Source organism: Parasteatoda tepidariorum, chromosome 4 (assembly GCF_043381705.1).
Source record: "Parasteatoda tepidariorum isolate YZ-2023 chromosome 4, CAS_Ptep_4.0, whole genome shotgun sequence".
NCBI lineage: Eukaryota > Metazoa > Arthropoda > Arachnida > Araneae > Theridiidae > Parasteatoda > Parasteatoda tepidariorum.
In genome coordinates, this window is record NC_092207.1 from 10,999,923 (window position 1) to 11,024,270 (window position 24,348).

General features: G+C 28.9%; 2 protein-coding genes across 3 annotated transcripts; one reads left to right on the forward strand and one right to left on the reverse strand.

Annotated features, from left to right (window-relative positions):
* Positions 1 to 2,240: 2,240 nt before the first annotated feature.
* LOC107454061 (glucosamine-6-phosphate isomerase Oscillin) lies at positions 2,241 to 11,858 on the reverse strand. Its single transcript, XM_016071113.4, has 5 exons — positions 11,501 to 11,858; positions 9,909 to 10,010; positions 8,666 to 8,848; positions 6,878 to 7,062; positions 2,241 to 6,146 (listed from the first exon to the last, which is right to left on the reverse strand). The coding sequence occupies exons 1-5, from the start codon at positions 11,622 to 11,624 to the stop codon at positions 5,925 to 5,927; spliced, it is 816 nt and encodes a 271-aa protein (XP_015926599.1). The 5' UTR covers positions 11,625 to 11,858; the 3' UTR covers positions 2,241 to 5,924.
* A 2,581-nt stretch (positions 11,859 to 14,439) lies between these two features.
* On the forward strand, positions 14,440 to 22,540 carry LOC107454062 (splicing factor 3a subunit 2). 2 transcript variants are annotated; one of them, XM_016071114.3, is made up of 3 exons: positions 14,440 to 14,643; positions 16,803 to 16,973; positions 21,455 to 22,540. In XM_016071114.3, the coding sequence occupies exons 2-3, from the start codon at positions 16,820 to 16,822 to the stop codon at positions 22,411 to 22,413; spliced, it is 1,113 nt and encodes a 370-aa protein (XP_015926600.1). In that variant the 5' UTR covers positions 14,440 to 14,643; positions 16,803 to 16,819; the 3' UTR covers positions 22,414 to 22,540. The 2 variants fall into 2 exon arrangements, with proteins under 2 accessions (XP_015926600.1, XP_071035509.1); XM_071179408.1 differs by lacking the exon at positions 14,440 to 14,643 and adding an exon at positions 14,703 to 14,731.
* Positions 22,541 to 24,348: the final 1,808 nt, after the last annotated feature.

Sequence of the window (24,348 nt, forward strand, 5' to 3'; positions counted from 1 at the left end):
AATATTTCGATTACACAATATATATATATATATATATATATATACACAGATATTTACAGTTGGACACCGATTTAACAAATTCATAAGGACTGAAAATATTATACGCTAAATCGGGGATAATTCGTAATATCGGAGCAAAATAAGAAAAAAATTGACTAACCTTATGGAATATTCGAACATCTCTAATAAGCAAATACACAAAATAAATAGAAATCTAACACTTTTTCTTCAGAAACTTAAAATACAGCGAATTATTATGCGGTGATTAATTTGAAATTTTAATGCATTTCGTGAGTAATGTTTGTTTATTTTCTTGATTTCTTACTTTAAAAATTTCTTTTTCGACGTCATGAAGCGAAGAAAATACTCCTTCGTGTATCGCATTAGCTAAGTTTACACTATTTCCAAACCGCGCAAAGCATCAGAAAAAGTAACTGTTTTCACTGGAGATTCATTATCATCGACTTCTGTGTAAGAGTTGCTCTTCATTGTTTCCTATATACTACTTCATAAAATTCATTAAATCTCGAAATTCGATAAATAGGGGTTCGTTAAACCAGTGTAAGACTGTATATATATAAAAAGTGGGAGAAAATAGATATAAATACAAAAAAAATGCTTAGTAGCGAAATATGAGGATTATCTCATGAAAATCAGTAGAGTATGATATTGTGATGGAGGGAGATAAGAGCTTTTTACATATTTCTCTATACCATCAAGTCAATGGTAATTGTCTCTAACAATAGAAGCAAACTAATATCATACTTGACACTGAAGGCTTAGGCGTTCATTTTGTTATGTACTTTGTTTTAGGGCATACAACAAAATTTCTGAATTTGAAACTTCTTCAATTCTTTTTCAGATAAACATTTATTCTTCAACAAAAATTTCAGGACATTTATTGAAGCTTTTAATAATTAAGGACACTTTCTTTATTTTAAGGTTAACTTTGAGTCCTGATGGATTAAAAGAAAAATGAATCAATGTTTAAGCAAATAAATAACCGAAATGGGGAATAACATTTAAAAAGAGAGCAACTCAGCCATTAATTTCTCAGCATCAGCAAGCACTAATACTCAGAAAAATTCTGTTTCCACACTAATTTTATCAAATTATCCTGATTTTTGTAACAAGTGGCATAAATTTCATCATTAATTTTTCAGTTATGTCTTATCCTCCCACAATAAACATGTTACAAAACACTTATATTTACCTTAAAAATGAAACTAAGCGTTAATTATTACAAGGCCAATTTTTTCAAAAAATATTGGACTTTGGGTACCTAAATTCAAGCATATTAATTTTCTCAGATTTTTAGGGTATTTTTTTAATAAAATTCCTGAATTTTTTTATGATTGATAAAATACGCTGACTATTTTCCTGTTCCCTCTGATTTCCCTACTTATCCTAAGTTTTTGTTTAGTTCACTCCATGATGTAAGAACTCAAAAAATTTATAAAACTTTAAATCATCTTATGAATATTATTAATGATTTAACTAATAACTTTCCAAAATAATGAACCTGTTTACAAATTTGACTCTTTAGCTAAACAGGGGTGATTGTAAACCCAAGTCACAATTCCGGAAAATTTCTTGAGTTAAAAAAAAAAAAAAAAAAAAAAAGTTAAAATTGAAAAATTAGAAAAAAAATTTAACCAGGTTGTTTTCCTTTTCCTCAATATTTCTTAGTTTACTTAAAATATTCTTAAAATTTTACACATACCTATACCATTTACACATACCTATGATGACCTGGAGAAGTAATTAAAACTTACAGATATGTCTTTCTTTCTTGAGTTTATAATTATAATAACTATTTACTGATAAAAAATGAATATTAATCATGAATACAAACTTATAAAATATGGCTCTCCCTCGCAAACAAATAAAATAAACTGTGTTTTTAAGTTCCAACTTTGAAAATTTGATTTCTGTAAACTTCTGTGAGCAATGATTTTTTTAAACGTCTGGATCTTCGATCTCCGGAAACTTCCGGATCACTGTTAGCGAAAAATCCGGAAATCCGGATTTTTTCCCGAGCACAATCAGCCCTGGCTAAAGATTAAGCAACCACATAAAATAAAATTCTAAGTTATTCTAAGCTATCATCTGCTTTTTCCTACCAAACAAAAATAATTTAAAAAGTTGGAAAAAAAAGCACAAAATTAAATACTAGTCATTATATGGTATTAACAAAGTATTATATTTTTACCATAGTGTTAGAAAAATGAAATCATTGCTAAAATTTTCAATTTTAATATTTATATCAAATAGAAAATACATTTTTGAAATGCTTTACTTTAAGTAATAACATTACCTGAATACACATTGTTTCATCATAAATGAATTACTTTCAATGCACAATATTGCATTTTATTACAAATCAATATATAAATTCCTTAATAAGGTATAAATAATCATAAGTAATAAAACATGCAACTGAATAATTAAATAGTGGCAAAAATACTTCCATACCACATTATTACTGAAAATGCATTGTCAAAACATTTTTGATTACTATGCCATAAATGAATTTTTAATTCAATGAAATTAATGCTATTATGGTAATATTTTTGTTGCTTAATACTTTCTCAAGAACAAGCTTTATCCATAATAGAAGAAAAGAAGAAAAAAACAATCATTTCAGTTACTAAAACAAATTTTAAAAAAAAAGAAAAAGAGATAGACATCATTGTCTTATTAAATTACAGCTAAACAAGCAAAATAAATTTGTATGCTAACTTATTTATACTGCCGTGCAATTGAAAAAACAGTGTAAGTACTTTACGATAGATTTTCAGGAAAATAAAAAAAAAACTGATAAACAAAAATTTATTATTGAAAAACAATTTATGCAATTAATAGCTTATTATAATAAAATATTATAATAATATAACATATAATTATTATAATATATTATAATATATAATAATATATTATAATAAAATATATATAACAAAAATGCCAAATATACAAAAATTTCAATTTTGAATTTCTTGTCGCCGACCTTGATTTTCCTATTGTACGACAGTAAAATACATATTGCCAAATAATATCATTATGAAGTGAAAAACAGGGTGACCACAAACACAAACAAAGAAAAAATCCCCGATTTTTCAAGATTGAATTTATCAAATTTTCCCTAATTTTAATAACAGGTGGCATAAATTTTATTATTAATTTTTCAATTATTCTTTATCATTATACATAAAATATATTACAAAATACTTATACTTGTTATTAAAATTTAAAATTTTTTTTTAAGGAAATAAATAATAGAAGGCCAATATTTGCAGGGGAGAAAATGCCCTTTTTGACACCTCAAACTAAAATTATTTCATTTTCTCTGACTTTTTTAGTATTTTAATGAAATTCCAAATCTCTCAACAAAAAATAAGCACCTTTAAAGTACTTTTTAAGCACTCAAAAATATATTTACAAAAATATATAATAAGCACTATATACATTAACAAAATGCAAAATAATTTTTGAAGACTTTACATGATCATGATAAAATAACTAGTTTCTGACAAAGAACTCTTTTCTTGATTATATTAGCCACCATAAATTGGATAGAGAGATTTTTCGGTACCATTTTAGAGGGTGGAAAATGAAGTCTGAAATTGAGAATATCTTGCAAAATGCAGCACAGTTGCACATGAGAGTGCAAGAATCTCACCAAACCCAGCTCAGTAGACACACATGCGGACTCGAAAGAATTCATCAAACATGTTACCTGAATAGCACTTACATACGTTACGGACTGACGGCATTCCAAAATGGACTGTTGTTAAATTAATTGCAAAAACGTTGAATAGAACAATGTGAAAACCATACTTTCTCATAATATGCAGCAAAAATGAACATGATAAAAAAATCTCAATTATGAAAAGGGAAAATTAAACACTTTTTAAAAACACTATGAACCATGTATTTCTTAATTTCCCTGATATTTTCCTAATTTTTTTCAGATTCTCAGAATTTTTACTCTTTTGTGATCACCCTGTGAAAACTATGTAAACATATTTAACAATCTAAAACAGGCAAATATCAAAGAAAAAAACATGTTAGATAACATATGATGAACATATTTAGTTAAGGAAGTAAAATGTTAAGTATGAAGAAGTAAAGTAATATCAATCGAAATATTTTCAAACATCAAAATAAAAAATAAAATTGCATATTACACCAGGATGCGCAAAATAGAAAGAGGAATTAATTACAATGAATGCATACCCCTACAAATAACAAAAATAATCTTACAAAGTAATAAATATATGGCACACACAAGATAATGCCCAACCATGTTAAACAATATAGTTTTAAATCTTCTAAGAAATACCAAATATTTTTTAAAATTTTTTTAAGATATATAAGAACAAGTTTAACATAGTAAGATATGTAAACTAGCCTTTAAAAAAAATAATAATAAATAATATTTAATTATCGAAACTCTTTAATTTCTCCCCTGTTAATTAATAAAAAATAAAACAATTACTACATTTTGAATAGCACCAAATGAAATAAGTAAAATTTGTAAACAAAAGAAAATTAACGAAATACAGTAGAAGATCTTTATAACGTATATCTTGAAATTTTTGCCTTAAATAGAATTTTGTATGTAATATATATTATTTCATGTATCATTAAACTTAATATACATCTAAATTAGATCAATACTAATTGTTGAAACCTTGTCTTATGACTTTGTTAGAAAAAACAGCTAATTAATGATGAACCAGATAAATCAATTAAAATGTGGCACCAATTATAATTTTAGTAGGTTTAATAAACTGGATTTAATACCAAAAACAAATAATCCACCTTTATAACCCCCACACTCAAGATAGAATCCCCGTTCAGGTGCAAAAACTCAGAAGTGCTATTGTCTTCCAAGTTTTAGTTGATTGTCTCAATGTCTATAATTTCCTTTTCAACAACAAGGAAATCTTCAAAATCCTTATACGGGTAATTCAAAATTAATATAAAGATTACAAACAGCTATAACTATTTAATTAAAAATAAATTATCGATAAGATTAACATAGAATGTAGGTGGAACTTCAAATTTTTTTAGGGAAGGCACGGCGAAACGGAATCCTGCGTGCAATTCATCATTTAATTAGAGAAAATGGCGAGTCCCATGCAGAAACAATTCTGCGTGTTAAAATTTAACGATTATCATTTTGTTATCATAATGCAGAGAAGATTTCTGATATAACAGAGAAGATTAAGGGTGTATGTGCGTCCCATGCTCAAAACAAATGAGGAACTCATTTGTAATGCGCTTGCAACAGTGACTACACAAATGCTTCCGAATGAATGACGTGAAATGGACTACCCCCTGGTTGCTGTCCATGTGACCAAGGGAAGTTACATAGAAAATCTGTGGAGCATGTATATTTAAAGTTTTGAAGTTCCTTCTACTTTCTTTGCAAATTTTATTGATATATTTTTTATCATTAAATAGTTATAGGTATTATGCTTTGAAATAATTTTTCAATACAAATACTTTAAAACAAAAACCATGCACTTAAGTATTGTTGGAAAATGTAAACAAATAGATTGGGAGTGTTTTCTCTTTGCTGAGGGAAGTTGTGTCACTTTCATGGGAAAGTTGTGTCACTTCCTGCTGTGTCTCAGCTAGAAGGAAGTGGGTTTTTTTGTATTTAGTTAGTTATGTTTTGCCTTGTACTCAGTTATGTTTTTCTCTTGAAGAGTTATGTTTAGTTTTGTATTTAAAGAAACTTAAATTATCAAGAGAACTTACAACAAACAATTTTATCAACTATGCAACTGTTACAAAATGTGATTTTCACTGTTTACATTCCTAAGTTAGTATGGTTTATAGAATTGCATTATAAAGATTCTCTACTGACTAATAACTCAAAGAAAGTACAGGATAAGTGAAAAAATAAGCAAATCTCACTCATCGTCTAGCTGTATGAGTTTATCGTGTACTCGATAGAGACCTTTGAAATACTTGACAGTTTTCACCCTAAGTTCGAGAGTTGCATCTTCATCACAAATGAATAAAGCTTTTGGATGCATTTGGAAAGCAGAAACGGTCCACATGTGGCTGATTCCTTCTTCAATAGCTTTAGATAAGGCTAGGGCCTTGTGAGAGCCTGTTATCAAAATCATTACCTTCAAAATAAAAGTTTGTAAAATCATTAAAAGGATTTTTTTTTTGGATAAAACAGACAAAAGGAGTAAATGAAAAACCAAAACAAATTTGCTTTTTTACTAGTGATAAAGGAAATTTTTATTGGTTTTGATAGTTTTTCTAGCATAATTTTTCCTATTAAAATGCTCATAATAGTTAGAGAGAAAATGTTTACAGTGTTTGGAAAAAATCATCAATTCCCACATGCAAACTATTAAATAACATTTGAATTCAATAAACAATTTTTAAGATAATCTCGAGAGAAAAAAAAGTGAATATTTCATTTAACATTTTTGTATGCACAACTGAGTAGATAGTTCTTAAATTCAGCATTTAAAAATTCTATGATAGCAAATATTATAAGATTAATATAATTAGTAATACCACATAACTGCTTGAAGAGAAAAACCTAAAATAGTACATCTTTAATTTGCTTCATATATTTTGCTGTATAAATATTTTCTTTCAGCATAAACAAATTGTACTCATATTTTCCTGTCCTGAATACAAATGAAAAATAAAGTGATGCTGATAAGTCTGCAAAACATTTAAAAAAAAATTTTTTTTTTAATTGAATACAATATTAAAAAAAACTAGGAGTTTCTTTTATTTTTTTCCAATAATTTTTCATTTCTAAAGGAAAACACATTTTTAAAAAAACGAAGCTTAAAATGTCTCCTTTGTTTCAAGAGATAAAAAAAAGAATAATTACCTCTCTGGCAGCCATTACAGTAGCCACTCCAACAGTCAGGGCTTCTGTCGGAACCTTCGTAAAGTCGTTGCCAAAAAATCGAGCGTTAGCTTCAATTGTATCCACTGCCAGAGTTTTTAGCCTTGTTCTGGAGGCCAAGCTTGAGCCAGGTTCATTAAATGCAATGTGACCATCTGGACCAATACCTAACACACACACACACAAAAAAGAATGTCATTTGAAATATGTTTAAAACAGAACACGTACGTAAAATCAAAAATTTATTACATTCCTCAGTTAAGCAATGATTTTAAGAATTTTCACTTTGCAAAGAGCAATTTAAATGTTTTATAATCATTTCGTTTTCTTGTATTTTATCTGTAAATGATGAGTTTAAAATGCTATAATTTTAGTTGAAAAAAATTTCGATAATATAAAATTATTTTCCTTTTAAATAACATAAAATAATGAGAGCTTGTTAGAGAAGTATTGATTATTTTTATAATATTATTACTATATTTTAGTTCTTTTTTTCCCCTCAATTCTGTTATGTTTTCTTTTATCTTCTGTGATTTAAAATATTTCCATTTTAAATTAAAATTAGTTATTCCAGAATTTTATAATTTTAACCATGAGATTTGTTAATGCAAACTTTAAAAAATAATATATATTGCCATTATAATTAATTTAATGTTGATTTTTAGCAGTCACTTAGTTTTTCTTTTTTGTTATTTTCCAATTGTTAAACTTAAAATTACATCAAATTTGAGCAAAATTAAAAATTATAAGATTGTTCATTACCTCTACTCTCAATAAATTGCAATAATTTAAAAAAAAATTAAAAATACTGCTCTTTTTTATAGCATCCTGCTTAAACTATTGGGATCATATTTTCCAGATTACTGCAATATTTTGAATTTCAGAAATTCAAATCCGTCTGAAAAATTATAAATATTTAAAGAAAGCACATTATTATGTCTGACTTCAGTACTTAAAGTATTGTGTCTGCAATAATTAACTAGCATATTTAAGGCTAAGAACCATTAAGATTGAAATAGAAAAAAAAAAAAAATCTGATCACTAAATTAAAAGTCATTCAGGTTGTTCACTCTTTTATTTCACACATTATACAAATTTAGAAAAAAAGTAAAAACAAGCATTTTTAATAGCAATGTGCAAATTTTTAATCGCCAGTTTGATTTTTTTCAAATTGCTCTTTGCAATACAATTTAAACAATAGCATTTAATGCTTTAATATTTTTAAAAAATTACAAGGAAAAACTAAAGCTCTTTTTTTAATGCAAGGAGGGTGTTATATACATATATATATATATATTGCAATTAATGTTTTTTCTTTAATCACTGAGGGCAATTTTTCAAATCAGTTGCAAAAATTTGTACTGAGCTCTTTAATTAATTTATAATATCGTGAAAATTTTATTATTGATGTATTTTGGAAAACATAATAAATGTATTGCTTAAATTCCATTAGTACAATTTCATAAAAAATTTTCATGATGATGGGAGATTTAGCCTTTAAATCTTATATGTCTCAATTTAATACAAAACAAATTTTTTTTTTAAAAAAAGAACTTTTTTTCAAAAAATGTCTGTTTTATAATAAAAAAACTGTCAAAGCCCATTTGTTACTTGAATAAGCTTCTGCCAACATTTTTCTAACCATGAATTGCATAACAAAAAATAAAAAAAATTGGAGATGTTATATATTTGAATTAATATACAGGAACATGAATTGTATTTAGTTTAAAAGGCAACAAAAAAGAGATTTAAAAAAAAAATAGTATTTACCTCCCATGAAAAGGTCAATTCCTCCTGCTTCCTCAATCTTTCTTTCATAATTCTCACACTCAGCGTTGAGATCTGGTGCATTTCCGTCTAGTAGATTAACATTCCTCGGATGAATGTCAATGTGCTTGAAAAAATTATTCCACATGAACGAGTGATAGCTTTCAGGATGTTCTCTTGGGAGGCCTTTAACAACAATAATAATAATAAATACACTATTTTAATGCTACTTTTGATTATTTTTCTAACAGATTTTTAATTAAGTTTATTTTTAAATTACCATTCTAAATAAATTTTTGTAATGAACTGTATTTATTTCAAGTTGTCATTCTATCACATTAGGCTATCCGCAAAAAAAATTATCTATTTATTTATTCAGACGCAAAAAAAAAATTTCTATTTATTTATTCAGATGCAAAAAAAAAATTATCTATTTATTCAGACGCAAAAAAAAAATATCTATTTATTTATTGCTAATTTAATTACACAAATATTGAGTTAAAAATTTTAATCTTAAAAAGGGCTGTATTCCTTTCCTTTATTTATAGAATGTAAGAAGTCTAACACTCCCTCAGTTTCGCGTTCCCTGACTAATGCATTCCTTCATTGCTGTCATTTCTAGTTTTAATAGAGCTCACCGCTTCTATAGTTTGATCACTAGGAGTGATCACTAGGCACTGATTTAGCGGTACCTTCACAAATTCAACTTTAGGAAAAATGGTAGTTTCACAAAATAATTTTTCTTAAAATTTTATTTTTGTATCCCATAAGAAACGATAAATCCAGATTTTTACCATATTTTTGTGCTGATTTTTTAATATAATTTTTAATTTTCACAACTTATGTCTAAATTTTCACAAAATAAGTAGTACCTCTCAGAAAAAGTTTGACAAAGCCCTGACAATTTTCCTACGCATTTCTTAACATTAAATATCTCAACAATTTTACAGAGTTGAGAACTTATTATTTCTTAAATGCCAATATATAAGTTATTATTCGAAGTATCTTTATTAATATTTGAGATCTTACAGCAGCGCCAATAAAAATAATTCTTTTTATGCAACCGTGAACACCTGCTGTTTAAAATTCAAAGTTAAATTGCAAATTTACTATTCCAATGAATTTTGCTGCAAAGCAGTTTTACGGAAAAATAATTTAAAATAGAAAATTCTAAACAAAAATGCTAAATTTGTTAATGTTCCAAAATTTTAAGACAAATATAAAATAAGTAAAATAAAATGCTTACCAACATATTCGTCCATATTAAATGTTTTTACATAACGAAAAGAAACACTTCCATTTTTACAAAATTCTACTAATTTTTTATAAGTTCCTAAGGGTGTTGAACCTGAAATAAATAAAATATTTACAAAAATAGAATCAATCATATAAACAATTAAATATATACATACTTTACCCATGAATGTACCGAACATTTGGTCATTATTTCTATTACCTATTAAGGTCGTTGAAGAGCTGACCCAATTTTTTGGGGGTTTACGACTACTTATGTTCAACTCTTAGGCTTGTAATTTTGAACCCAATAGAGAAGACAAGCAAATTTCTGGATCAAATATTGGAAGGAATTTGCCTTTGTGGAGGTCTTTTCGATGGAACTAACCCACATTTGCATTACATGGAGAGGGAAGCCACGAAAACCTCCCACAGTTAGCCCAACGGCAAAGAGACTCTAACCCATGATCCATCTATCATTGAATATTTTACGTCAACACACTGGTCAGTGCAAGCTGGATGAGGAATTTGTATCGACCAGCCATCATTGGGATTAGAACCCGGCTCACCTCATTGGAAGGCAAACGCTCTATCCCCTCAGCCATCATGGCTCTTGGTTATAATTTAAACCTATGCTAAGTATTCAGTTGAGCCAATTAAATTATTTAATCTGACATATAATTCTTAGGTGTTTAATTGTTCGAGTAAAATTTTTTCTTCTGTTTTATTAATTTATCGATTAATAAAGCCTTAAAAGGATACATGCAAAAGGTTGAAGACATTAGTTAATTTTTTTATAAATCTATACATGAAATAATTATGTTTATTAATAATTTAAAACAGATATATTGAAATATTACAATCAAAACAATATACAATAAATTAAATCAATATTAAAAGGAACAGTTTTTCCATTATTCTCTTTAACTATCAGGACCATATTTTCCTGATTCTAGCTTTTTGTCACATTTTGCAGGTCAGGATTCAGAATCTGTCAAACAAAATGTATGCGTATTTGAAAACTTTATGTTTTTGTAATTTCATAGCTTCAAGAATTGTCTGCAGGTACTAATAAACAATAAGGTCAACCCTCGTAACCACTAAAATTACATCTTGACATTCAGATATCATAAGGTAAAAAATAATTCAGGCATTTCGTTTTTTATTTTGTAAGCTGTGCACCACAGCAATAAAAATTAAGCTTAATTTCTCTTCATTGTATTTTGATTTAAAAAAAATTTAACAAGCACTATGTTCAAATCACAATTTCATTTTTTTACAATAAAGCTCCCATTCATTTTTTAAAAAACTTTTTTCAATTGGTTTTAAAGAATTCTTTTATTTTAACTCTCCATGCACTTGTCAATTTTTGCATTTTGCTAATTTAAGAAACAGTACAAAATAGCAAAATCCTTAGTATTTTCCATAAAGAGGTGTTTCTCCCTTTTCTGTATCAATCACCTGGCTTTGGAAAATTAAGGTCAGTAGACACTTGACAAATCATTAGAGTATTCTAGGATAAATTTATATAAAAACAAATTGTAATTAATAAATACTGTCTGGGTTTTTAATAAACACAGAAAATATTTATTTGCAACAACTAACCTGTCGGCAAGCCCAATACAAAATATTTATTTTCTGAAGGATTAAATTCACGGATTTTTTTACGAATATATTTTGCAGCCCATTCACTAACTGCATCGTAATTATCAAGGATAACCAGTTTCATGTCAAATTAGAAATTTGAATTGGTGACCGTATAGTGAATAATTCGATTTCAGATCCAAACAATATATCACTCCAATCTAGATTCAAGTAAATAAAAACAAAAAAAATTTCGAATCAGGCTTCTCATATATTTAAGAAATGTGTGTTATCAGGATTCAACTTATGCAACTACTTTGTTTACATTTCCCAAGTAGAAAGTCCGTTCGGCGAAAAGACAGACAAGATGTAAATAAAATTACGTCACTTGGCGACGTGAATCACGTGTTTGGCGATGCGCTGAACAGTCGACGAATATTCGCCACCTTTTTTTACAGGTGGCGCATAACAGAACTCTTTACCTATGGCAATACTATGCATGCTTTCAGCAGTAGCGTGCGGATAGTCATAGGAGTTGGAAGTGCTTTATTTTCTGTCTTGACTTTTAAAGCGATTAAGTTATTTAAAGCTTGAAAACTATGTGGATCTCGAAATTGTATTAAACATTTATATATATAAAAGAATGAAAATCAAAATTTAGACTAACAATAATAGATAACTACTCATATGCATAATAGTTATAGTTGAAACTGAAACTGCAATAATTATTAGTTGAAACTGAATATTTATAATGTGATACATAATCATGATGAAGTATTAATAGTACTGTATTTTTAAAAAAACTAGTTAATAATTTCAATAATTTTGACAATATTTTTCATTCATAATTTATAATAAAAATCATAATTTTATAATATAAATCTTAATGTATAGTATAAATCATAATTTTTAATGCAAGTATTGTGCATGATTTAGAGTCTAATAAAAAGTCCCCGATAATAAAAAACTTGTTCCACGTTTTTGTCAGATTTCGACAGTTTTTTACACTTTTCGACAGGTTTTTGTCATCGAGAATCCAACACTGGGGTAAACGCTATACTAGAAATATGGTCCCAATAATTTGATCAAGAAAGCGATCGAAAGTTTGGACCACGTAATGCTGATTTTATTTTTCGCGTATTTCGTTACATATCACGAACTTTTCAAGCGTTTTTTGCACACAAGTTTAAATTCCAGGGATAATTCCATGAAAAAAAAATTATATTTTATCACTTTATTTAATAATGCTCGAACTATTTCTTAGAATGCAATGTATGCAAATTTTTAAATTATTTTAAAGAATTTGGTTTTATATGGGAAAATGCAAAATTGGTCAAATAGTTCCTGAGGAATCAAATTTTTTAAAAGTCTAAAAAAAGTGTTTTTAAAATTCATAAATGTTTAGCGTGTGGAGAGTCATAGAAAAAGGAATTACGTTAGTTTTTCTCTTTATTTTCATAGATCAAAATCTTTTAAGTTGGAAAACTGTGTGGAACTGAAAACTACATTAGGCATAGTTCTAAAGAAAAGCATCACGGAAGTTTTAGAATTTTTTTTTTATTAAATAGAAAGGAAAAATATTAAGGAAGGGGAAAATATCGTAGTACATTCCTATACAACTTAAAAGTGGAGGAGAGGGAGAAGGGCCCAAGGCATGGAACCGGTCTTCTTCCCAGATGCGATTGTGTATATTGGGTTGTTGGAAAATAATTCGTTTTTTTTCTTCCTCAACAAAGAAATTAATTATATTTTTCCCCGGCCAACTTGTGCAGCATAATCGTTATATAGTTTGATAGAACAACGCTTGCTTGTGAAAAAGTTCGATTGATTATGCTCGGTAGTTTTCGGTAGGTGCCCTTTCACAAATATGGAAAGTGAAAAACAGAAATTCTGGCAAATTTTACTTCTTTACTATCGATAAGGAAAAAACACTGTTCAAGCAAGAAAGAAAAAATTATCCGATGAGTATGAAGAAGATGCATTGGCGGTGCTAACATCGGATTGCAAAATTTCGATTAAGATGCAATGAATATGCACCACGCCAAAGACATAATATAGGCGTTAATTGATGCAATGCAGAAAATAACAACTTGAGGGATCACTGAGAAATTAAGTTTTTCGAATTCATATGTTTATGACCATTTAAAAGGGTCGAAAGGTTTAATCTCAAAGCTCGACATATGTCCTCATGTTTATTACGGAAAGAAACTAGTACCATTGCGTTAACGCTTGTGATTTGCTTTTCAAACGTCAAAAAAATTATCCATTTTTGAAGAGCGTCATCACTGGTAGCAAAAATCAATTATTTTCACTCAAAAGAAATTTTTTTATCGTTATTTATATGAAAATTTACTAATAATTGTTTTATTATACCTTTAATATGTTGCTACATAAGTAAATCGATAATGTTAAAGTTAATGGGTGAATTTTAACTACTAGAAATAAAAATTCATTATTAAAAAATAAAGAATCATGCATTTATAACAAACAGAATAACTTCCCCCCTCCGTTATTCTTTTTTAGCAAATTCTGTAAAAAAAAAAAATTAAAAAAAAAGGATTGTTGTTGTTAATTTACGTCGCACTAAAGCTGCACATTGGGCTATTGGCGACGGTCCACATCCCTGAGGATGATCCGAAGACATACCATCACAATTTTGATCCTCTGCAGAGGGGATGGCACCCCCGCTCCGGTAGCCCGACGGCCTGCACGCGAAGTCGAGCACTTTACGGTAGAACAGTTTAGCGAGGACCAATACCGCACACCCTCGGTCCCTACGCAGACTGATCCAAGTGGTCACCCACCCGCACACTGACAGCAGCCAGTGAGGCTTGACTTCGGTGATCTGCTGAGAACCGTGTCTTAACGGTCAGTCCATTGCGGGACAAAAAAAAAAGGAAGAAAAAATTCCTAAAAGTGGCAAACCTGCTCAAGATTCAGGCAGCCTATTGGCTCACTTTCGGGCGTCTAAGACCCTTGAGCAAATGAAGTGAAACGAATTCACCTTTAGAAGTAACAAGTATGATTCAACAACAGGTAAAAAATATCTGTTCGAGAAAATATTAGCCATGTTAGCTTGCTAGGACTACACTAGCGCAAGTTAGCATAGCAGGAATATAAACAAACCTGTGATCGAGTGTTACGTTCATATTAGAATTTAAGAGGTAATTCATTTTCTATTAATGTTATATGTTTTATAAAATAGTTTCAATTGATCCATTCATGATAACTGACTTGAATGTTAACTTGCCGGTACAAAATTTTACGCTCTTACAATGTTTCGGGTGTCGATCTAGATTATATTTTCTAGGATCCCTTTTTGTGAAAAATAGAGATCATTTTTGTGAAAATATCTTGATTAAAATCATTCAAATTAAGCTATCACTATTTTTTATTCCATCCCCAATTTTGTTTGTAAATATCGTGACATTATTTGATTAATAGTTCTTCCAGCTCCTTTCTTTAGGTTTTTCAAATTCTGATATTTTGGATACAATATTGGGGGGATATTTCCGTATTGTGATATGTCATGCCAAGTACTATCTCCTAAGCGCAAAATGGATTTTAACAATAACATATCAACACTTAATCTACACATATTTGACCAGACTTAAAGTTTCTTGATTGAATGTATGAAATATCGCTGTTAGGAAGGAAATAAATTAAAACTTTATTATAATTAAACAAAATTGTATACACCAATTTTTATGTATAACAAACACTAAGAATACGAATATATTTTTTACATTTGCAGGGTATTTCCATTGTACATTTTCCGCAAACATATTTCTTCTAATTATTATTATTTCTATAATTATCCCTATAATTATTATTTCTTCTAAGAACTTACACTGTCTTGATTGCTTCAAAATTTTTCTGGGTAAAAACTAATAGTTTGTTAGAAATGAAGTAAAGCTATCAAAATAATATATAAGCTACTTACCGAAACATTTAGTTTTTGTCACTTTTTCTAACATAAAAATGCCAATCTAAAATTTTGGGTACTTTCTTAAAATTTACATTCAAAGTTATTCTGATTGAACTAACTATACTACAGTCTTTGCAGAAATGTGCAAGTAATCGAATGCAATACGTTGAGCACGCATTACATCGTTATTTTTGATCCGATAACCTTATAAAGCAATAAATTGTTCTCCCGGTTAAATGACCGGTTGTGGTAGGAATAGGTATAGGACAAGTATTATTCGNTTGGCAAACTTCAGTTTTTGACATTTTTGACGGGTTTTTGACGGTTTAAACCAGTATTATACCCTTGTCATGTCAAAAACTACTTTTTGACGTCAAAAACCCAACCCTGCGGTCAAATGACCGGTTGTGGCAGGAATAGGTATACAACAAGTATTATTCGAAACAAACAAAATACAAAAAAATTATAATAATTGAATATTAACTGTATATAATTGTTAGAAAAAGTCATGTTGTCAAATGTGCACAAACGTTAAGATGATAAGTACATTTTCGATGTAAAAGTGCTTAAACAGTCCTTTGGCTAGTTTATGGTTTGTTTAGTGTAAAATATCCCCATTTTTTTTTTTTTTTTAAATAAAAGAAAAAAAGTGGGATTTCCGCTAATTCTTAGCAACTTCTGCTTCTGGGCAGCGGCCCGCGTGAAATTTGAAGAAACATCTCGGAAAAGGACAAACTCAAAAGGTATAAGTAGCCACCCCGGGGAAGCTCCTCTTCTTCTTTTTTTTTAAAATTGCAAGTTTAAAATCTATTTGGCATCTAGGCTATTGTAGTTGACAACTCAGATCACTCTACGGAAATATCCAGGAAAAAAAGTTTTTTTTCTGAAAAAAAAAAACAGTTTATTTTTGTTCAGAACTCCCTTTTAAAATTAATCCAAATCTTTTTAACTATCGATAATAAATTACTTGTCTTACTATTCAAAATTATGAGTTTGCATTAAAAAATTTTAAATTTGAGAAGTTCATTTAATGTCAATCATAAATGGAAAATATTACAGACCATTTATCAGTCAGTGAAATAAAGTTTTTGTATTTTGATGACAATAAAAATTCCTAAAATTCCCTGTTTGTAAAATATTTAGTATATTATGCAATAGTTATCGAGAAATTAATATTATTTCGCAAAATCTATTGGATTTTTTCCTTTACGTGTTGGCAGATGTGGTAATTTTAAATATTAATTTTTATATTTTATGTAAAAAAATTTTTTAAAAAAAGCGAGGGGTATCAAGTTGCTGGAAATTTTCTAAAAATTGTGGGAAGAATTTGATTTAAATGTTTGGGTGATGTAACTAGTGAAAGACATTTAGATAGTGTTATTTACTTCTTAACAGACAAATAGAAGAAAGAAATGGATTTTCAACATAGAGCCGGAGGGAAGACTGGCACTGGTGGAGTTGCATCATGGTCAGAGACTAACAGAGATAGACGGGAGCGTCTCAGACAACTTGCCTTGGAAACAATAGATTTGAACAAAGATCCTTATTTTATGAAAAACCATTTGGGTATGATTGCATCATTTCGTTTAAAAGTTGTCTTTGTTTTTAATGTTTATAAACTAATCTTTGATTTTTATGAAATAAAGTGTTGTATAAGAATATATTATAATAATTTATTATATGAACTGAATTTTATTTTGATTTGCTTATTGTGCTTAATTTATGTTAATTTTCAATTTCAAATTCTCTTCGAAGTGAATTACATTTTTTTCTTGTTTTTTTTCTGAATAAGGAATCTTTGACTATTTCAGGGCTTGTAGTTGTTCTGATAAAAAATATTTTGTCCTGATTGTTAGCTTTTTGTCCTGACATTTTTTTTGTGTGCATTTAGAACATAATCTTTTCTATAGACCAGAAAGATTTCTAGGACAAATTTTTTTTTTAAAAAGCATCTTAATTAATTAATAAAACCATTAAAAATTAAAAAAGAATTGATATTTCAAACTGAGTAACCGTCCATTAATCATCATATACATGGTTTGTTTATAGCCTTTCTGGACACAGTTCATTGTTTCAAACTTTTTGAAAATTTAAATATTATATTGAAAAAGTACTTACATTATCTAATTTTTTGTGATGATGAATTCAGGGATCATGCGCTTATTTATTATTTTCAGCAAATGCAGCAATAAATCTTGTATGTTGGAATTTCTTAGTTTCCCAATTATTGATCTCTCTCTCTTTCATCATATCATAAAGTTATCATATAAAACTTTTGAATAGTGGAATAAGGGATCATTCAATAAATTACTTTTGTGTACAAAAAATTATTAGAATTCATTTGATTAATGAAGTCTTGAACCTGATTCCAAATCTTAAATATTGTTCTGAAGAACATTTACTTGTTGATATTGATTATTCTTTTTACTGCAACACTAATGTAAAAAAAATCTATACATTGTTTTTTATTATGCATTATTCAGTGCTTTTTTAATACATTATTCTAGAAACTGTTAGAACCTTCTGTTTTGAACAAAGTAAATCTGATATTAAAAAAAATAATTTTTTATTGTTCTTATGTGATAAAATTTGTGTTTGTGTTACCTAAGTTGAGCAAATTATAATTTTTGCTTTTTCAAACCACTCATTTTGGATGAAATTATATACATTTGTAAATTTTATAGCCAGAATTTTTTAATATGCTTCTAAATATTTTTAAAAATCTTCTTATTTTAATTTGTAATTCAATACTTTTGTTTTGTACAACTTGATAAGACTCTGGCAGTAATATTTAGTGTTCCTTCAAACATAAAAGAGTCCTATATAAAATTTTGATAAAGTTCTGGCCCACCATTTGACTTGTGTTTTTAATTGCGGCCCCCGACCTCATGTAAGTTGGAAACCCCTGATTTATATATACTACTACTATCTCAAAATTATCTTGATTTTTCTTTGGTCTACTATGAAGCCTGCTATCTAAAAGAATTAATATATTAGAATACTTTGGTTGCTGTTTCAAAGTATCCGACTGCGACTGGAATCTATAAAAAAAAAATTTTAGAACAGCCTCAAATGGAAATTTACAAAAAAAAAAAATTCAAAATAAAGGCAACTTTGAGATTAAAAACTGCAAATTTTTTTTCAAGTTACGTTAACTGCTCTTTAAAAATTTCTACTGTATGAATACCTAAATATTTTATTTATTTATTTTAATTCGAAATTTTTTACTTAAAACTTGATTTAAAAAAAATCATGCCTAAACTTTTAGTTTAAAAGATAGCTAACATTATAGACAATCTACATACAGTGTTTTAAGGAATTCTTAAATAAACTTTTTTATAATATGTGTTAGCGTAAAATAATTTTTCAAATTTATTGTTTTTCAAAAATATATTAAAGATTGTGAAAATTCTATAAGAGTTTTCTGACAAAAAAAATATTTAAAGATTCATTTCTGAAAAATGTATTTGTCTTAAATATAATTCATCCAAATAAAAAGATTAAAATACTCTAAGCCCAACAAAAAATATTATAGTTTCATTTTTGGCCAGTTTGATTCTCTGTCAGCATATGAAAAAACTATGACTTAATTTTTAAAAATTTGAGAAAAAAAATTTAAAAGGTTTTCAAAAGTTAATGAAATAAAGTTCGAATATAGATTTTAAAAAAGCTAAAAGTTTTAGTCGAAATTACAGACTTTCACGCAGTCAAATACCTTAAATAGCACATTAAGTAAAGTTGAGTCAAATTTTAATAAAATACTAACAAAAGAAAAAAAAATTAAATGTTCTTACAAAAGTATGCAAAATGATACCTGAATGTGCTCACAATGCTCCAAACCTAAATAATAGCATTTCTTTGTAAGAAACATAACTTATTTAATGAGTGGTCAGACATAAACATGTGATGATATAGTTCTGAAAATGAAGTTCAATGTTATAATGAATCTTATCTATAAGAAGAAATTGAAGATGGCCATTAATTGCATCACTGAATTACCACTAAATATCACTAAACTATTATTAATTTATAATTATGTCATTTTCATTTGTTAATGTATGTTTTTAAAGATTAGTTATCCTCATACTAAAGGCAGGGGAAATTATCTGTTGTGTATCTCAGGCTCGAGTTAAAATTCTTCAAACTCGGACCTCCAAAAGAGATTTTCAAACTCATCTCTACTGTCTACTTGAATCTGCAATATTCTTAGAATAATTTATATATTTTGTTCTGCAGATTATTTTTTTTGTGTCTCCAACTTTTATGTAATTACTACATCAAGTATGAAAAATGTCAATGAAACACTGTAGTTTGCTCTTTGTTGAAATAATATAATTAATTATAAACTTATTTATGATGATTTTTTTAAATCTGTGTGTAAAAAAATGCTTTAAGTGAAAGATAATTTTTAATCACTTCTTTCAATCGTATTTCATTCAAATTATGTTTACTTTGTTTTTATATTGCTTTTTTGTATTAATATTTTGAATTTATATTTATTTAATATTTGAAGTGCTTGCTGTTTCAAAAGCTATAGGTTTTCTAAAAACCTGAAGAAAATTTACAAGAAAGTTTTTTATTTAATTTACTAATGCTTAGGATTTTTTTGTTTAGAAGTAAAACATGATGATTGTAGGGCAAGTTCATATGTATGTTCTCTCCAATTTGGAACTATATTTTTTATTATTTGTTTTTTTTTTTGTTATAAATTCTTTATTTTATTTGAATTTATTTCATTTCATTCTTCAATTTATATTTATTTCATTTAATATCTGAAGTGCTTGGTGTAGAAAAAGAAAGGTTTTATTAAAACGTGAAGAGACTTATAGAATAAAGTTTTTCTCTTAGCTTACTAATGCTCAGTATTTCTTTGTTTAGAAGTAAAACATGGTTGCAGGGCAAGTTCATATGTATGTTCTCTCCAATTTGGAATCCTCTTTTTGTTACAAATCCTTCATTTTATTTAAATTTATTTCATTCTTCAATTTATATTTATTTCATTTAATATTAGAAGTGCTTGCTGTATAAAAAGCTATAGGTTTTCTTAAAACATGAAGAAAAAGTTTTTCTCTTAACTTACTAATGATCAGGGTTTCTTTGTTTAGAAGTAAAACATGGTTGTAGGGCAAATTCATGTGTATGTTATCTCCAATTTGGAATCCTCTTTTTGTTACAAATTCTTCATTTATTTAAATTTATTTCATTCTTCAATTTATATTTATTTCATTTAATATTAGAAGTGCTTGCTGTATAAAAAGCTAGAGGTTTTCTTAAAACACGAAAAAAAGGTTTTTATCTTAACTTACTAATGCTCAGGGTTTCTTTGTTTAGAAGTAAAACATGGTTGTAGGGCAAGTTCACGTGTATGTTCTCTCCAATTTGGAATCCTCTTTTTGTTACAAATCCTTCATTTTATTTAAATTTATTTCATTTCATTCTTCAATTTATATTTATTTCATTTAGTGCTTGCTGTATAAAAGTCTATGGGTTTTCTTGAAACATGAAGAAAAAGTTTTTCTCTTAACTTGCTAATGTTTAGGATTTCTTTGTTTAGAAGTAAAACATGGTTGTAGGGCAAGTTCATATATATGTTCTACTCATTTTGTTACAAATCCTTCATTTTATCTTGATTACAATAAAATAAACTTTTTTATGCAAAAAAAAAAAAGTTTATTTAGTACGTAAAGTAAACCAAGCATTAATTGGTTTTTTAGATGATAGAAATTTGTATTGCATTCACACACATCTTGCTGAAGCAATTTATGAAAAATTATTTTGAAAAAACTTTTTACCAACTTTTCTGTAAGTATTTTTGAAAATTAAGCATTTAATGCTTATCTTTTCTCTATTGTTTTCAAAGCTTCTGAAATTTTTTTTAAATAAATTATGCATCCAACTGATAATATTGATTCCAAATCTTTTAGTTTTTGACCAAGTCCAAATTTTTTGTAAAACAGTTGTGTAAATAATGATGTTGATTTTGAAGTGAAGAATTATTACATGTTTAGGCTTGTAGCTCTTTTATTTAATCATTGTTATTTATTCAGGTTCTTATGAATGCAAGCTTTGCCTAACGTTGCATAACAATGAAGGTTCCTACTTGGCTCATACTCAAGGGAAGAAACACCAGGCTAATCTAGCTAGACGAGCTGCAAAGGAGGCAAAAGAATCACCTCAACAACCAGCACCTGCAAAGCCACGCGTCGACATAAAGAAGTTTGTTAAGATTGGTCGCCCTGGTTACCGTGTTACAAAACAAAGAGAAAGAGACACCGGACAACAGAGTTTGCTATTCCAAATAGATTATCCTGAGATAGGTGAAGGTATTGCTCCTCGCCATCGTTTCATGTCCGCTTACGAGCAGAAGGTAGAGCCACCCGATCGTCGCTGGCAATATTTATTATTTGCTGCCGAACCTTACGAGACCATATCGTTCAAAGTCCCCAGTCGAGAAGTAGACAAAAGTGAGGGGAAATTTTGGGTTTTGTGGAACAAGGAAACAAAACAGTTTTTCTTGCAGTTTAGTTTCAAAGTTGAACCAAAAATAATTAAATTGCCTCCTCCACCCTCTGCTCCCCAACCTCAACGTAGTAATGTTCCACCTCAGGATATGCATCCTCCACCTCCTTCCATGATGCCGCCACCTCCAAGATCTATGGGAATGCCACCGCCCAGTGGCATGCCACCTAATTTTCCATCAATGCCTCCACCTCCAATGGGTCAGTTCCAGATGCCATCTAGGCCTTCTATGGCAATGAATTTTGTGCCACCACCTCCACCTCCCATGATGCGTCCTTCTGGACCACCACCGCCCCCCATTTCTTCAGTGCGTACTACAGTTAATGTTGCACCACCACCAGCTCCTCCTAAGTTTGTTCCTCCGCCTCCTCCAGCACCACCCACTGCATCGTCTAATGTTGCAGGAAATCCACCCATGCCACCTCCTGCCCAAGTGGAATCGCCACCCTTGTCACCGCCTTCTCCTCCACTGTCAGATGGGCAATAGAACAGTGCTTTTACTTTTTAGGCTATTGAATTTACAACTGACCATTTTAACAATATTCATTGTATATCTGCCCTAAAAACATGCATTATTTCATTTGTAATAAAAATAAATATTTTGATGAATTTCATTTACCTGTTTTTATTAGAAAGTTTTGAAATTCTTTAAAAAAGGGAGTGTACAAAGAGAAACCTTTATTACTTGGGAAATAGGCAAGGTTACTAAGGTTTAATTTTTAAAATGTTGTCTGAAAATATTAAAGTTAAAACAGGGTTCAGAGAAAATGGAATTAGGGTCTAATATTATTGCAAACCGAGCTTATCTTAAAAGTTCTCTTCCGACAGGAATCTTTCCTCAAATTAAATGCCTTTTATTGTAGGAAAATAAAAAGGACTAGGAGGTCGTTAGTTCGATCCCAGCCGGCCGAAGCCTAATGCTGTAAATAGTTACTGGTGCACATTAAATATGTCAGGCCACGAAGTCCTCTAAGTTCCCATAACAAATCAATACGTCTGGGGGTACTGAATTCTCGCTCTTTGGTACATGTCAAAATTACGATCTGTATATGAATTAATGGGTCCACCCTTTTAAAACGGGCTGTGTCGTGTGTGTGGCTGAAGGCATGTTCTTGGCCATAGATGTCATCAGTGAAAAACATGAAACGCACCCTCTACCTTAAATTCGCTTGGTTTCACCCAGCAGGTTTGGTGGTAATCGGCATGTGGCGTTAGGAACTACATAAGAAAATAATACCTGTTCCAGTTATAAATGTTTGTCCTAATCTGAGTGCTAAATTTATAGCTATTTAAGATATAATCATATTTGCAGTTAAAAAAAACCTTACAGTAATTTTTAAAGGCGTTACTCTTGCATATTTTGAGATTTGGAAAAGATTTTATTATTAAATTCTTCTTCGGATTGTGAGATTTTGATCTGAAAAATCAGGAAATTTCTTAAAAATCACCAAAAAAAGGTCTTTAGATGTGCTCTTTACCTCCCAATAACATAGTAGAATTATTATTAAATTGTAATATGAATTGGGATATTTTGATCTAAAAAAGCGGGAAATTTCGTAAAAATTCTTAACTTTTCCATAAACAGTCGTTAACTATGCTCATTATAAATAATAATAAAAAGTTTTAAGATGTGCTCTTAATTAATGATTATTTATAAAGGGAATTTATTGTGGCAGCATCTTCAGATTATTTTGCACCTCGGATTTTTAATGTAAAAACAAATAATGGAGGAAAAATAGCTAGTAGAAAAAAAATAAAGAAAAATTGAAAATTAAAGATAAAATGATTAAGAAAAGAATACGAAAAATAGAAAATAGTTCCTTTTAAAAAAATATTTATACCTAAAAAAAGAATCTTAATTTGTCTGTAAAGTACTTGTGATGGTAAGTCAATGAACTTCATAAGAAGAAACTTAAAATATGTCCAAATTAAAGGACCATAAATTACAATTCTATTAATTTCTTTCTTAAAATGAAGGGATTTTATTTTAATATAACATCATCCTCTACTTGTTGAATATGTTTTTCTTCATTGGGATAATGCACTATCTGGCCTATAATAGTGTGGGGGTGATTCTCGTGATTTGGCCTTGCTCCTCCTGTGGTTGGGAGCATGAATTCTGAGATGTGGACAATGCTGCACTTCCAACTCTATGGCAATATTTCGAGGAAGGCCCATTTCTCTTCCAGAATGATAACTACTCTATTCACACATCGAGGCTTGAACAGACGTGTTTTGACGAAATGGGTGCTCATAAACTGTACTCAGAGCCCCACCTTTGGGATGAACTAGAGAGCAGATTACGTAGCCAGCCAAGTTGGCCATCCTCACTGCAAGCACTCTCTTAAGCTGTTATGGAAGTCAATTCCTATGGCCACCTATCAAAAACTGGTGGGAAGTCTTCACAGATGTGTGCATCAGG

What these genes read in the sequence shown, in the direction of transcription:
- LOC107454061 (XM_016071113.4), bottom strand. Translation starts at nt 11,624, where the DNA reads ATGAAACTGGTTATCCTTGATAATTACGATGCAGTTAGTGAATGGGCT. An exon ending in TGTATTGGGCTTGCCGACAG is followed by an intron (nt 10,011 to 11,500) that starts GTTAGTTGTTGC and finishes TATTTATTTCAG; the next exon opens with GTTCAACACCCTTAGGAACT. An exon ending in CTGTAATGGCTGCCAGAGAG is followed by an intron (nt 6,147 to 6,877) that starts GTAATTATTCTT and finishes TTTATTTTGAAG; the next exon opens with GTAATGATTTTGATAACAGG.
- LOC107454062 (XM_016071114.3), top strand. Translation starts at nt 16,820, where the DNA reads ATGGATTTTCAACATAGAGCCGGAGGGAAGACTGGCACTGGTGGAGTT. An exon ending in TTTTATGAAAAACCATTTGG is followed by an intron (nt 16,974 to 21,454) that starts GTATGATTGCAT and finishes TTATTTATTCAG; the next exon opens with GTTCTTATGAATGCAAGCTT.